This window comes from Primulina tabacum, chromosome 17 (assembly GCF_025594145.1).
Source record: "Primulina tabacum isolate GXHZ01 chromosome 17, ASM2559414v2, whole genome shotgun sequence".
In the NCBI taxonomy this organism is placed as follows: domain Eukaryota; kingdom Viridiplantae; phylum Streptophyta; class Magnoliopsida; order Lamiales; family Gesneriaceae; genus Primulina; species Primulina tabacum.
The window spans coordinates 29,587,592-29,599,865 of NC_134566.1; the positions used below are offsets into that span (position 1 = coordinate 29,587,592).

Sequence of the window (12,274 nt, forward strand, 5' to 3'; positions counted from 1 at the left end):
GTTTTGTTGTAATTATTTTGACAAAATGTTGCATTTGTGTGTATCTCAAACTTTGAAGCGACCTTTGCTGCATCAAACTCGTGTGTTTGATTTGATTTGTGGGAATTTCATGTTTTTGGAAAGGTTTGGTTTTGCAGACCAAAGGTGTAACAATTGTTTTGACATTTGATTGATATTTTGCTTCAACGGCTTCTTGTCGAAGAAGTCTTGGTTATGGAGAACAAAGCTTCATGCTGTAATTGATTCTACACCACATGTGAATTCACCTTTCTTAAACAACAAGAAGAATATTATCTTGCTGTACTACACAACCATTTTCTTGGCTAAGAACAAAGATGCATACACATCCACATATTCACCACCAGAGATTTGTCCTTAGCAGATTTCAAGAAACTGTGGAGCTATGCATTGGCCCTCTCCCCTTCTAAGCCATTCGTGAAATCTTTAAGCCAACCATTTAAGAAAGTAAACTACAGCATTGGAACAAGTTTTTAAGGAACCTTTCTTAAATGAACGCACCATTCATCTAATACCAATAATATCTCCTTCATTTCAAAATCACTTCCGAACGCATTGTTGGGCATGCATATAAAATGGCTAGCTAAATGCTGAAAGCCTTCAAAGTAAGATCACCAGCAGAAGGCATGAATGAGGGTATAAGCACTGATGAAGATTTGCAAACATTGCAGCTGGGATGGATATTCGGAATCTGGTATCTATTAAACATATACTTCAACATCTACAACTACGAAGCCCATTTTATTTCTTGTGTTTGTATGTTTACGGAAATTAAATTTCTAATATTAGTGTTGGATCATACAAAACATGAAATGGGTTAAACACAATAATATATTTATATGTACAGCTACATAGCATCATTTCATTACAGTGCCTTATCAAAGTAGCAAAGTAGTCTTGACCACCAAACCGTCGACAACATATACGACTATACTACACTGCAAAAGAAACAAAAGGGTGGTTTGAAGACCAAATCACTTGCTGAAGGAAGTAACTAGATTACCCACTAGAGTCGCTTGACGTATTGATGATAACAACCGGTACACAATTATCTTCTGCAGCACGCTTCTTCATCGCACCAGCCTCGGCAATTAATCCACGCTTCTTCGTTGTTAAATGCTTCATTAGTTCTTTGTAGTACATGTGTGCCACATGGTCAAAAGGCTTTTTGGTTGCTGCTATTTCCTTCAACGAAGGTGAAGGAGACAAACCCACAATTTTTTGTGCCTTCGATGGTGCTGGAGGTTGATCAAGACCATCGCCTTCTTCCTCTGATAACAGTGATATCAGCGGTACTACATACTTGCTGGTTACAGATTCTTGAGACCGAGTAGGGAAAGACACAGACATCTTCGTAACTGAGAACAAAAAAGGTCTCTGTTTAGTGAAACAAATTGCACAAATAAATTCAGAGTCAACAATGGCCTTAAGTAGAAGATAAAACGTTTTAAATGCTCCCACATCTACCAACATTAATGCCATATCCTGTAAGATACAGATAATTAAGTGATTTGCTATAGTAGGCAGTGTAGGTCAACCACTAGACATAGACATGAATTTTTATTCAATATATTGCACAAAAAAATTAGTAAATATATGACTGTGACCGAAAATAACACTTATTAGTCAGAGATGAGATTAAAGCCAATCCCACCAAGCTAACCACTTGTTCTCAATTACCAGGGACAAATGCGCAGACAACAAATTAAAGTGTTTGTACATGTTCATATCTCCATAACCGAACATAATAAGTAAAAGATGTTCAAGAATATTAACCTAAATCCCCTTCGGATGCAACAATAAAGATTGTTCACTTAACTTTGCATCCCAAGAAAGAAGCAGTTCTGAAAAAGCTTGATGCACCTTAAACCCTCGGCATTATTTTTCTTCTTCCCTATGGACATTCCATTTCAAACAAAGTTGTTCAACTCACTGTACAATGCATATTAAAACAAAATATATACATCTGTAAATGTGAGAACGGGGTTCTTACTCTGATCTCGGCATTGCTTCACTGCATCGTGTCTCATGGGGTTACAAATGAAATTACATTGACTTATGCAGCTATGTACATAAATTTAATGCTTAAAATACATTCTAAATTATATTGAACATTAACATCTACAATAACAAAAGAGTAAAGTACAATAACAAAAGAGTAAAGTACTACAACTACTAGAAGAAGCCAATCATTACAATTCCAAGTCTTTTTCTAGCTTGTCACAAAATAAAAACAAAGAGTCAACCACATATACGATATCAAGCACCATCGTCGACAACATTTCGCACGACAATATTACTACATAACGAACATACACACAACATTTTACTTACTTCAAAATTAAAATAACAAGGATGAAAAACAACATTAAACACAATATTGAGCAAATGCAACCAAAGCAACAACAAACTTGTTCGATAGATAGAGGTGTTTGCTCCATTGGATCATTTGGTGGAGCTGATGTGGTGGATGCCGTAACTGACTTGGTTTGAACGTGTTGTTGACGACTGTCCCCATTAGACAAAAAATCTCTTTTTAGCGTGTTTATGTCCTCACATATACCCTGAGAAACTTCGTAGAGTGTGTCACTCATCCAGAGTTGCCTCACATCAAGCACATTTAACTCTGAAGTTTCTAAATGACGAGTTTCCGAAAAGAAGATGCATCTTGATTATACGAGTAATACCTATCAAACCTTTGTCAACTGCATAGTCTCATACTTGAACAGTTTTAGAAACCCTCTCATTCCCGTGTGAAATTGATTCATTAATGTTTCTTTCGCTTAGAAGCCTGGCATGAGAAGCTTATTGTCTGTGCAATCTCATGCCGGCGATCACCCCCACCCTCTTCGACATTGGGTGTCACATGCCCACTAGCTTCCACTTGATTCATCCTCAAACCACACCGTACTAGTAGAAGTCGGCTTTGATACCATTCTGTAACACTCCTGATTTGACGAGTGACCTCATTGTACCAATGATTGTTTTTTTTAGCGAGCTTATGTCTTCATTCACACACACCATGAGAAATTTTCTAGTCACTATCCAAAAATTGTCTTTTGTCAAACACGCTTAACTTAAAGTTATTAAGTGACGAGCTTCCGAAAAGAAAATGCACCTTAATGATATGAGTATTACATATAAAATCTTTTAAGCTCATATCTGATTAGTTTTGAAATCCCTCTCATTCCGATGTGAGATCGATTCATTAATGTTTCCTTCGCCTAGCAGCCTGTCAGGAGCTATTCATTGTCTATGCAACCTCATGGAACCAGCGATCACCCCCACCCTATTAGGCATCACAATGTCTCTTTTTTACGGCCCATCTAGCCAACCAGATCAAGCGGCATAACATCAGCAGCTTGGTACACGAGAACTTCTCAAGAAGTCACTCTCTCATACAACTCTCACTCATGTACACTTAAATTTAAAAAATCTATATCTTAAACTTACAAATATCCTTATCATTTATACACCAAAAAGTTTAATTTACCATAAAGTGGGATCGATAATTTATTGATATACTAGATGAAATATAGTAACAATTAAGAAAGAGCTTGCCCCTAAATCAAATGAAAGTCAAAGATAAAGACACATTTTATTCAATCTTGAGCTACACAAATAGTGGGGCATTTGTCTTTTGGTTTATAATTCGTGTAATTTTGACTAATGTGTTCTACTTAATATATATATATATATATCTATATATATATATATATGTATATATATATATATATATATATATGTATGTGTGTGTGTGTGTCCATTTGTGGGTTGATCATATTTCGTAAGCACGAGTTTTATATCAAATAATTGCTATTTAATTAATACCAGCGGTCTACTTTACGTTCTTGATAAGCAGCCATCATTAAATAATTATAGTTAGGTAATAAATTACAACCAAGTTTGTGGAAAGCTTTCAATCAACTATTTTTTGTTTCTTGCGCTCTAAATTCCTTTTAATCCAAAACACGTCTCATTCCATAATATTTGTATGCTAATAAATAAGCAACTCCAACTAAGGGTGGGCGTTTGTGATCGTGTATCGGGTACCCGACCTTACCCGATCGGGTCGATTATTTATCACAAAATTATGATCGAGTAGAAACCCAAAACCGAGATATAATTTTTCGGTTAGTCTCGGGAAGTATTTTACTACCCGAAAAAAATATTGGATACCCGTTTTCTATATATTTCTATATATATATATTATAAATATACATATATAAATAATGTTTTGTATCAACTTATTATTATTTAAAATTGATGGATTTTTTGTTGTGCTGAATTACTGCTGTTTTGATTGTCATATGTTTTATTTAGATTGATGGTTTTCTTATAATTTTTTATTGTTGTTGTGTTATTTTGTACAGAATATGTATTTATAATATATATTGAGAGATAAAGAAGACATAATTTTTGACATAAGTTTTGGGTACCCGAAGCATCGGGTAGCACCGATTAAAGTTCGGTTTCGGATAGTAAATGTGCTACCCGAAAATTTCGGGTTTCCGACCTGAACTACCTGAGTTGACTCCCACCCTCAAGTCCAACCTGTTGAAAGGAGTTTATATATATATATATATGTATATGCTTGGATGCAAACTTGATTCGAGCTCGGTTTAACCATAATTTGAATTGAATTAGAATACTGATCGGTATGATCTTGTAATCACATCGGAATCGAAGAGGTGCGATAGGCTTTGGAGCAAGAAATCGAACGTTAGGGTCCGGGTGGAGATGAGTTCCATCGCACCTCATTACATTTATAATAATATTAATAGACATAAAATTATTATTATTATTTGTTTTAGATGGAGATTATTATAGCAACATGATTGATGTGTATCAAGTTTATGTTCTCCCGCCGTTTTCTTTTTTGAATTAAAAAAGAAAAAATATCTTAGAAAAGCCTCCATGCCAATTGGACAGAGGACCCAATAAATAAATGACAAAAACTACTGTGAGACGATCTTACGGGTCATATTTTATGAGACGTATATTTTATTTGGGTCATCCATGAAAAATAATTTTTTTTATGCTAATAGTGTTACTTTTTATTGTGAATATCTGTAGGGTTGACTCGTTTCACGGATAAAGATCCGTAAGACCATCTCACAAGATACCTACTCTAATTAAATAAAGAATAAGTGGAAAGACCATGCTTTCCCGAGGAATATGATCTCCCAAATTGAGGACTTTCCTGAGCTTTCCAAAGGGACAATGAGATTTATCGAGATTTGTAGCTCATTTGGATTTTAAACATGAGACGAGATCATTATAATATTAGCTTCTTTCGGCCCAAAAAAATGGGATTCCCTTTTATATTTTTGAGTAAATCTCTTGTGAGACGATCTCACGAATCTTTATCTGTGAGACGGGTCAACCATACCGATATTCACAATAAAAAGTAATATTTTTTCATGGATGACCCAAATAAGAGATTTGTCTCACAAAATACGATAAGTAAGATAGTCTCATACAAGTTTTTGTCTATATTTTTTTTGTTAAAGAAGGACACATTTAATATTTTTTTTGAAAGGTTTGGATATAACTTATAAGACTAGTGTGTAAGTACATGTATAAACAATTGTTACTTTGTTAAATATAATTTGTCAAATGACCCATTGAATAAGCCCAGTCACAATGGGCCCAAACCTTATCAACTCGAAATACGTCGCCGCATCGCTCTCTCTGATTTTGGGGGAAGGAAAGAGGGTTCCAACTTCCAATTGGGAGGGGTCCCTATAGGAAACAGCTAAAGAATATATTTATAGGAACCCTTGTTTCATTTCATGGCCGTAAGGCCTTTGCAATTCATCGCCTCTCGTCACCACCATTACCGCTGCTCCTCCCTCTTAGCTCATCCGGCCGCTCTCTTCCGCCGCATCGCTTTCCAATCCACCTCAATTTCTCAGATACAACGGCAGCAACAAGAAAAGCCATCGCCGCCGCCGCCGCAGAACCAAAAGCAGCAGCTCTCCTCTATCAGTCGACGCTCCGGGGTGTCCGTTCCTGAGACCATGGCTCAAAAGATAGGAAAATCTATTCGCCGGCCTGGAGCCCCATCCAAGGCGCGGGTTTACCCCGACGTCAATGTCATCCGCCCTAAGGAGTATTGGGATTACGAGTCCCTCGCTGTTCAATGGGGGTAACGGATTCTATTACGTGTTATTGGTTCTTGGAATTGACATTTTTTGTTATCTGCGATGTTTTAGGGTTTTGATTGGGCTTGACAGGGAACAGGATGATTATGAGGTGGTGAGGAAGGTGGGGAGGGGGAAATATAGTGAGGTTTTTGAGGGTGTGCATGCCACCAACAATGAGAAATGCGTCATTAAAATCCTTAAACCTGTCAAGAAGAAGAAGGTTTTTTTACCTTCTGCGCATTTGTCTAATTTCAATTAATTCTTGTCAAGTTATTTTCTGTTGATTTTTTTATGCTGATAATTGAGGTCCAAATTTAATGAACGGATACATTGAAATTTATGGCAGATTTTTTGATGCGGATCGGTTATTGAGTTTTCACTATATAGAGCTTTAATGTTGCAGAATCACCCTTATTTTACCATAAATATGAAAAGCTTCTTTTTAAATCAAAGAGTGTAATACCTTCATCCCTAGCATAGGCACTGATATATGAAATAGTCGTGAATATCATATATTTTTCCTAGAAACTGTAGTATTTATCAAGTGAATAGATTGCATGAAGATCTAAACAGGTGACCAAATTTTATCTGGAAGGGGTTGGTGATCATCAATTGAGAAATTAGTATTCTGAAGACCATTTGTTTTAGCGGGTGTGGCAGAAATATGCACCCGTTCTCTCTTTTCTTACTTTTTGGTCTGTATGTGTGCTGGACCCTATCTTTGAGGCTTTTAGATCCTAGAAAGCTAAGCATATCTTGCCAGGTTAGTTTATGTCATATCTTGCCAAGTTAGTTTAAGTCTCTTTGAAAGTGTGAGCCATTTCGATGTAAAATGAGTTGCCCTTGTCTTAACCTCTCCAACTGTTTTTTAGCTGTCAGTTATTAGTTTCTCAGACCTGCTGCACTTAATTATGGTTATGTTTGATTTTTATGGATGTAAGTTCACCAAGATTGTGGCATTCTGCTTCAACTTAGAAAAGTGTTGGTTGCTAGCCTTATGAATGAGATTTTGTGAATTATTCTACGCAAGCCATAGTTATTTGTAAAAATTGCAGGTTATAATGTTTTCAACTTTCAACCCATATGTTCATTTTGGTTTTAGATTTGTTACTTCATTCTTTTCTTGTTTTTTTTTTGGGAAAGGGATTGATGCTGCTTTTGGACCATGAAGATGAATATATTGGAGGACTTACAATCATATTTACATGTGCAGATCAAGAGGGAGATAAAAATATTACAGAATCTTTGTGGAGGGCCTAATATTGTAAAGTTGCTTGATATTGTAAGAGACCAGCAATCAAAGACACCAAGTCTTATATTTGAATACGTGAACAACACAGACTTTAAAATGCTGTACCCCACACTTTCAGACATCGATGTTAGATACTACATATATGAGCTATTAAAGGTCAGTTTTTTCCTTTCTCGTGGTTTGAACCCATGGACACTCATGTGTCTGTCTCAATTTCCATCTTTACTGTCATAATGAGTGAATCGTAGATGGAACAATCATTTGTTTTTCTGAGCTGTTTCAAGTTACTTTACTGTGTCAGCATATTCTCAGGTGTCCATGTTATTACTAGAATGGATGAAAGCTCATTTAGTTTAGTAATTTGCTCTTCTGGAATTCTGTTGGATTCATTTTTATATTGCTAATAGTGTAAAAAAATTATTGGATCAGCTCACACTGTTTGCTTAGAAAAGAAATTAAACGCCCACAGCATCTCAGTTATGGGTAACAATTGTAAATTAGCTGTAGTTGGCATTTCTTGTCGTAAAACCAGCTGATAGGTAGTGTGGCTCTGGAGTCATGATTCTGGGTTCTCAAAGAGTCACATAACAAGTCACTTGCTAGATTTGGCTTCAACTTCAGTAACCTGTTCAATAACATCTTGTGTTTTTCTAGTCTTGCTCGTAGTTATTAAATGTTGCTGTTAATACCAAAATTTAATACCATTGTGGTATTATCATACTTTCTTTAATTTTTCATGATGAATCACTGCCCTACCCCCTTCCCCTCAAAAGAATGGCATTCTATTACTCTTCCATAATATGATATGTTATTGTTTCATTTTGATTACAGAGATTTATTTATCCAGTACTGTATGTAGGCTTTAGATTACTGCCATTCTCAAGGTATCATGCATCGTGATGTCAAGCCTCATAATGTCATGATAGATCACGAGCAGCACAAACTTCGTCTTATAGATTGGGGACTAGCAGAGTTCTATCATCCTGGGAAAGAGTATAATGTTCGTGTAGCTTCAAGGTTTACCATCTCATGATCTTAACCTCCATCTTAATGTTAACAACATCCCTTATGGCTTCTGTGTCTGAGACACTGAGTGGCTGTAGTTACTTTTGACTTACTGGATTTTTATATCGAAAATTGGTTCTATATATTAAGCAGTACATTTTAATTTATTACAGAAGTTGATAGTGATGCTTACAAATATTAATATTGTTGTAGCCTTATCTTGCCCATGTTGTTTGTATTTCTCTTATTGGGCTGATATACACCTATTTTATTTCATGGGCTGCATTTTCTAGATATTTTAAGGGGCCAGAACTCCTTGTTGATTTGCAAGACTATGACTACTCCTTGGACTTATGGAGTCTTGGCTGTATGTTTGCAGGAATGGTATGCATTTATTTTGACTCCCTTCCCTGGAACAAAACTTTGTGCTTAACATGCCAGAACTTTTACAAGTCTTGTTATATTTTAGGGACATATGATTATAAATTGACCTGACATATCATTTGATGAGACTCCTCTCTGATGAAGCAGCACTTCAAGTGTCATTCTGTTGGATGATTTTGAAATCCTAAACATTGGCATACAAAAGATTACTGGTTGTGATTGTATAGGCATTTCACTTTATGAATTATCTGATACATGATTGACGTATCATGTGTTGGGCCTCCGCTCAAATCAAGTTGCACTTAAAGTGTCATTTGGTTGGATGAATTTAAAATTCTGAAGTTTGGCTTCATTTTGAGTACAAAAGAATTTAGTGCAATCGTGTAAGCTTTTCAGTTTATGAATTTTTCCCAAAATGCCCTAAATGAGTGATTTTTATCTGCTTGCATGTCATCCATGGGTGGCAGTGATGAGGAGGTTGAACAATTGATTTTCCAAGATATTCCTAAGTTTACCCTGAAAATGAGACTGATATTGATAGCATCTGTGTACAGATATTTCGCAAGGAACCTTTCTTTTATGGGCACGACAATTATGATCAACTTGTCAAGATTGCGAAGGTATCTTGATTTTTGTACCGGGAATGCCTCTGTCTAATATCTGTTGTATGGTGCACACACTCAGGTGCTTCTTCATGAATAATTTTGCCCAGTTATGTTGGAGTTTTTGTGTGCTAGGAAGATAAGGTGTCAGACTACTTCTCTCTTTCTTGCTTTTTGTGGCTAAATAATATATTCGAAGTATATGCAGATCTTCTTTTTCTTCCTATCGATGATTGCATGTCTGCATAAACTGAGTCAAAAACGTGATATCGGGCATGGCAAAAATTATTCAGTTTTTATATCATGACAGGTGTTGGGGACAGATGAGTTGAATGCATATTTGAGTAAGTACCGGTTGGAATTGGACCCAACTCTTGCTGCCCTTGTTGGAAGGTAGCTATATAACTGAAATTTATTCACTTCATAGGCATGGTTATTGCAAGTTGAGAATCTCTATGCTTTGTCAATCTAGACATAGCAGAAAGCCGTGGACTAAGTTCATCAACTCTGATAATCAACACTTGGCTGTTCCCGATGTAAGCATTATATTCTATTTATAATCTGATACTTCCACTATTTCACTTTTCAGTGATTCTTAACATTATTTTTTTCTTTTATTCCTCTTTCCTTTTTTAAGGCTATCGATTTTGTTGACAAACTGTTAAGATATGATCATCAAGAAAGGCTAACCGCAAAGGAAGCAATGGTAAAAGTCTCCAGCTATCACCACTCGCTCCACATGGAAATAGTTTTTCTTGGCTTCTGAAATGTGATAGATGCTATTTAATACCATTTGATTATGGAATCAATGGGTTGGGTTACTGACTTGTGGTGTCATCTTTTGACAAAGTTTATTGAAAAAAATATTTATTTTTTATTTATAGATAAAGCTTACCTGTTGGCTTATATAGTTGGTACCTATTCCACACTAAATTAGACAATCATTCCTCTCCAAATTTCATTTATTAATGATTGTAGTTTTTTTGCAGGCCCATCCTTATTTCTATCCTATAAGGAATGCAGAAAGCAGCCGGAGTCGTGCTCAATGAGACCAAGTGCCAGATACAGGGTTTATGATCATTCTTGCACCTGTTATTTGATTGTACGGATCATTTAGACGTTTGATTGTGTTTCACAAGTTGAGTGTGATGCCATTGGCTGATCCATTCACAAGCATTTGCTTTTAGACTTCAATATGAACACTCAAGTAGTCAAGTGCTTCATCATTCTCCGATTGTGTGGTGAGGCGAGAGGAGGGAACGAGTTCGTCTTTCCTCGTCATAAATCTTGGTCTTTTATTGTGTTGATTTCCCCCCTTTGATATCTAAGATTTGATTAATTTGTACTGTACAATCTTGAGATGCAAGAACGAAATTTTCAATTATGATTGACAGAATCGTTGAAAGACGAACCAAACTCCAAGAGAATGATGGAAGTTGAAATTTTGACATTATAGGATATCGAGAAAGCTTGTTAGAAAAGCATCGAAAATTGATGCAACTCAGTGATCGATTAAGAGGTTTGAAATGAATGGAACAAAGTGATGAGCTTTGCCTATGACTTTATCAACGGACGACCGGAACCACATACTCAACCCTGAGGATATCCTACTCTTGAAGAGAATGGCCACTGCCAGCCAAGATAGTTCACCTCTTTGCGATAAAACGTTCGATTCGTCGTGAAAGTTCCCCTTAGTCGTAGGCCGGGCTGACTGCCTAATATCTCCACAGGTGGGATTACGCAATTATGCATGGTGCTCTCGAACCGAAGGAAGAAAAAAATGATAGATTTCAAATAAATATAGCAATTCCATTATAGAGAACAAGTAATCAAACACGATAAATTCAAGAGAGCACAAATAAACACAGAAATAGATTGAATATATTATCAACGATTCAAAATATAGTTTTCATCAAGCTACGTCTTCCTCTAGATAATTAAGAAAGCATTTTTTTCAACATCAAATTAATCGAATAAGAAACTAAGAAGGAAGAATGATTGAATCCGAATGAGCGATTCCGTCCCCGGAAGATGCGTTCTTCATCTTCGATCTTTGTGTTCTTCGCTCTCTATATATCTTTACTTCTCTCTCTCTTTTTTTCTGCGGGCTGCGGTACTCCTCCCTCAAAAGACTAGGGTTCAACCACCTACCTCTTGGACATCGGCTCATCGTTTCCATTCCATTTCACTCTCTTTAGGTCGCAAGTTTTGTTTTAAGACTTGATTCCTGCAAATGACATAAAAAGACTACCAAAACGCATAAATTCTCTCAACAACTAGCATAATTTATAATGTTAATTCCAAGGATAATTTAAGCGCAATACTTGCACTTATCATTACCCAAATGCTTCCTCATGCACTTCTATTGGTTGTATTCCCTCGAGCATGTCTTGAAGGCGGTTTCTACACAACATCACGTAGTAAATTCTAACCAAAAACTGGATTGTTTAATAAAGTGGAAATTCAGAAGTCATTATAAAAAATTTAATCATGTGACGATGAGGCAATTTATCATCAACTGGAGCACCCACCTCTCCTTTCCTTCTGCTCCGTCGACTCGATTTTTGTATTTCAACACGAGTCGGTTTTCTACCATTCTCTTGAAACTAATAGGGTAACAAATACCTCAAATAACTCACGCATGATAACTTCCATTGCTAATCTACAAGTTCCAATACTGTAAAAAGAAATATATAAATGTATATATAATGACATCAATTTTCCAATTAATATTATTAAAAGCTATCTATATTATTATATACACTACGTATCAATGGCAAGAAATATTTGAAAGGCCGTAAAAATGTGGTACTTCATTATACTACTACAGCATTAAAGTGCAAATACAATAAATAGTTAATCAG

At 36.0% G+C, this 12,274-nt stretch overlaps 1 protein-coding gene across 1 annotated transcript; it reads left to right on the forward strand.

Annotated features, from left to right (window-relative positions):
- Positions 1-5,725: 5,725 nt before the first annotated feature.
- LOC142530917 (casein kinase II subunit alpha-like) lies at positions 5,726-10,804 on the forward strand. The gene is made up of 10 exons (XM_075636841.1): positions 5,726-6,169; positions 6,258-6,387; positions 7,381-7,575; positions 8,279-8,436; positions 8,718-8,808; positions 9,363-9,428; positions 9,721-9,803; positions 9,883-9,946; positions 10,048-10,116; positions 10,400-10,804. The coding sequence occupies exons 1-10, from the start codon at positions 5,814-5,816 to the stop codon at positions 10,457-10,459; spliced, it is 1,272 nt and encodes a 423-aa protein (XP_075492956.1). The 5' UTR covers positions 5,726-5,813; the 3' UTR covers positions 10,460-10,804.
- Positions 10,805-12,274: the final 1,470 nt, after the last annotated feature.

Coding starts and splice junctions, on each gene's coding strand:
- LOC142530917 (XM_075636841.1), top strand. CDS start 5,814: ATGGCCGTAAGGCCTTTGCAATTCATCGCCTCTCGTCACCACCATTAC. Junction 8,437..8,717: donor AATGTTCGTGTAGCTTCAAG/GTTTACCATCTC, acceptor TGCATTTTCTAG/ATATTTTAAGGGGCCAGAAC. Junction 10,117..10,399: donor TAACCGCAAAGGAAGCAATG/GTAAAAGTCTCC, acceptor GTTTTTTTGCAG/GCCCATCCTTATTTCTATCC.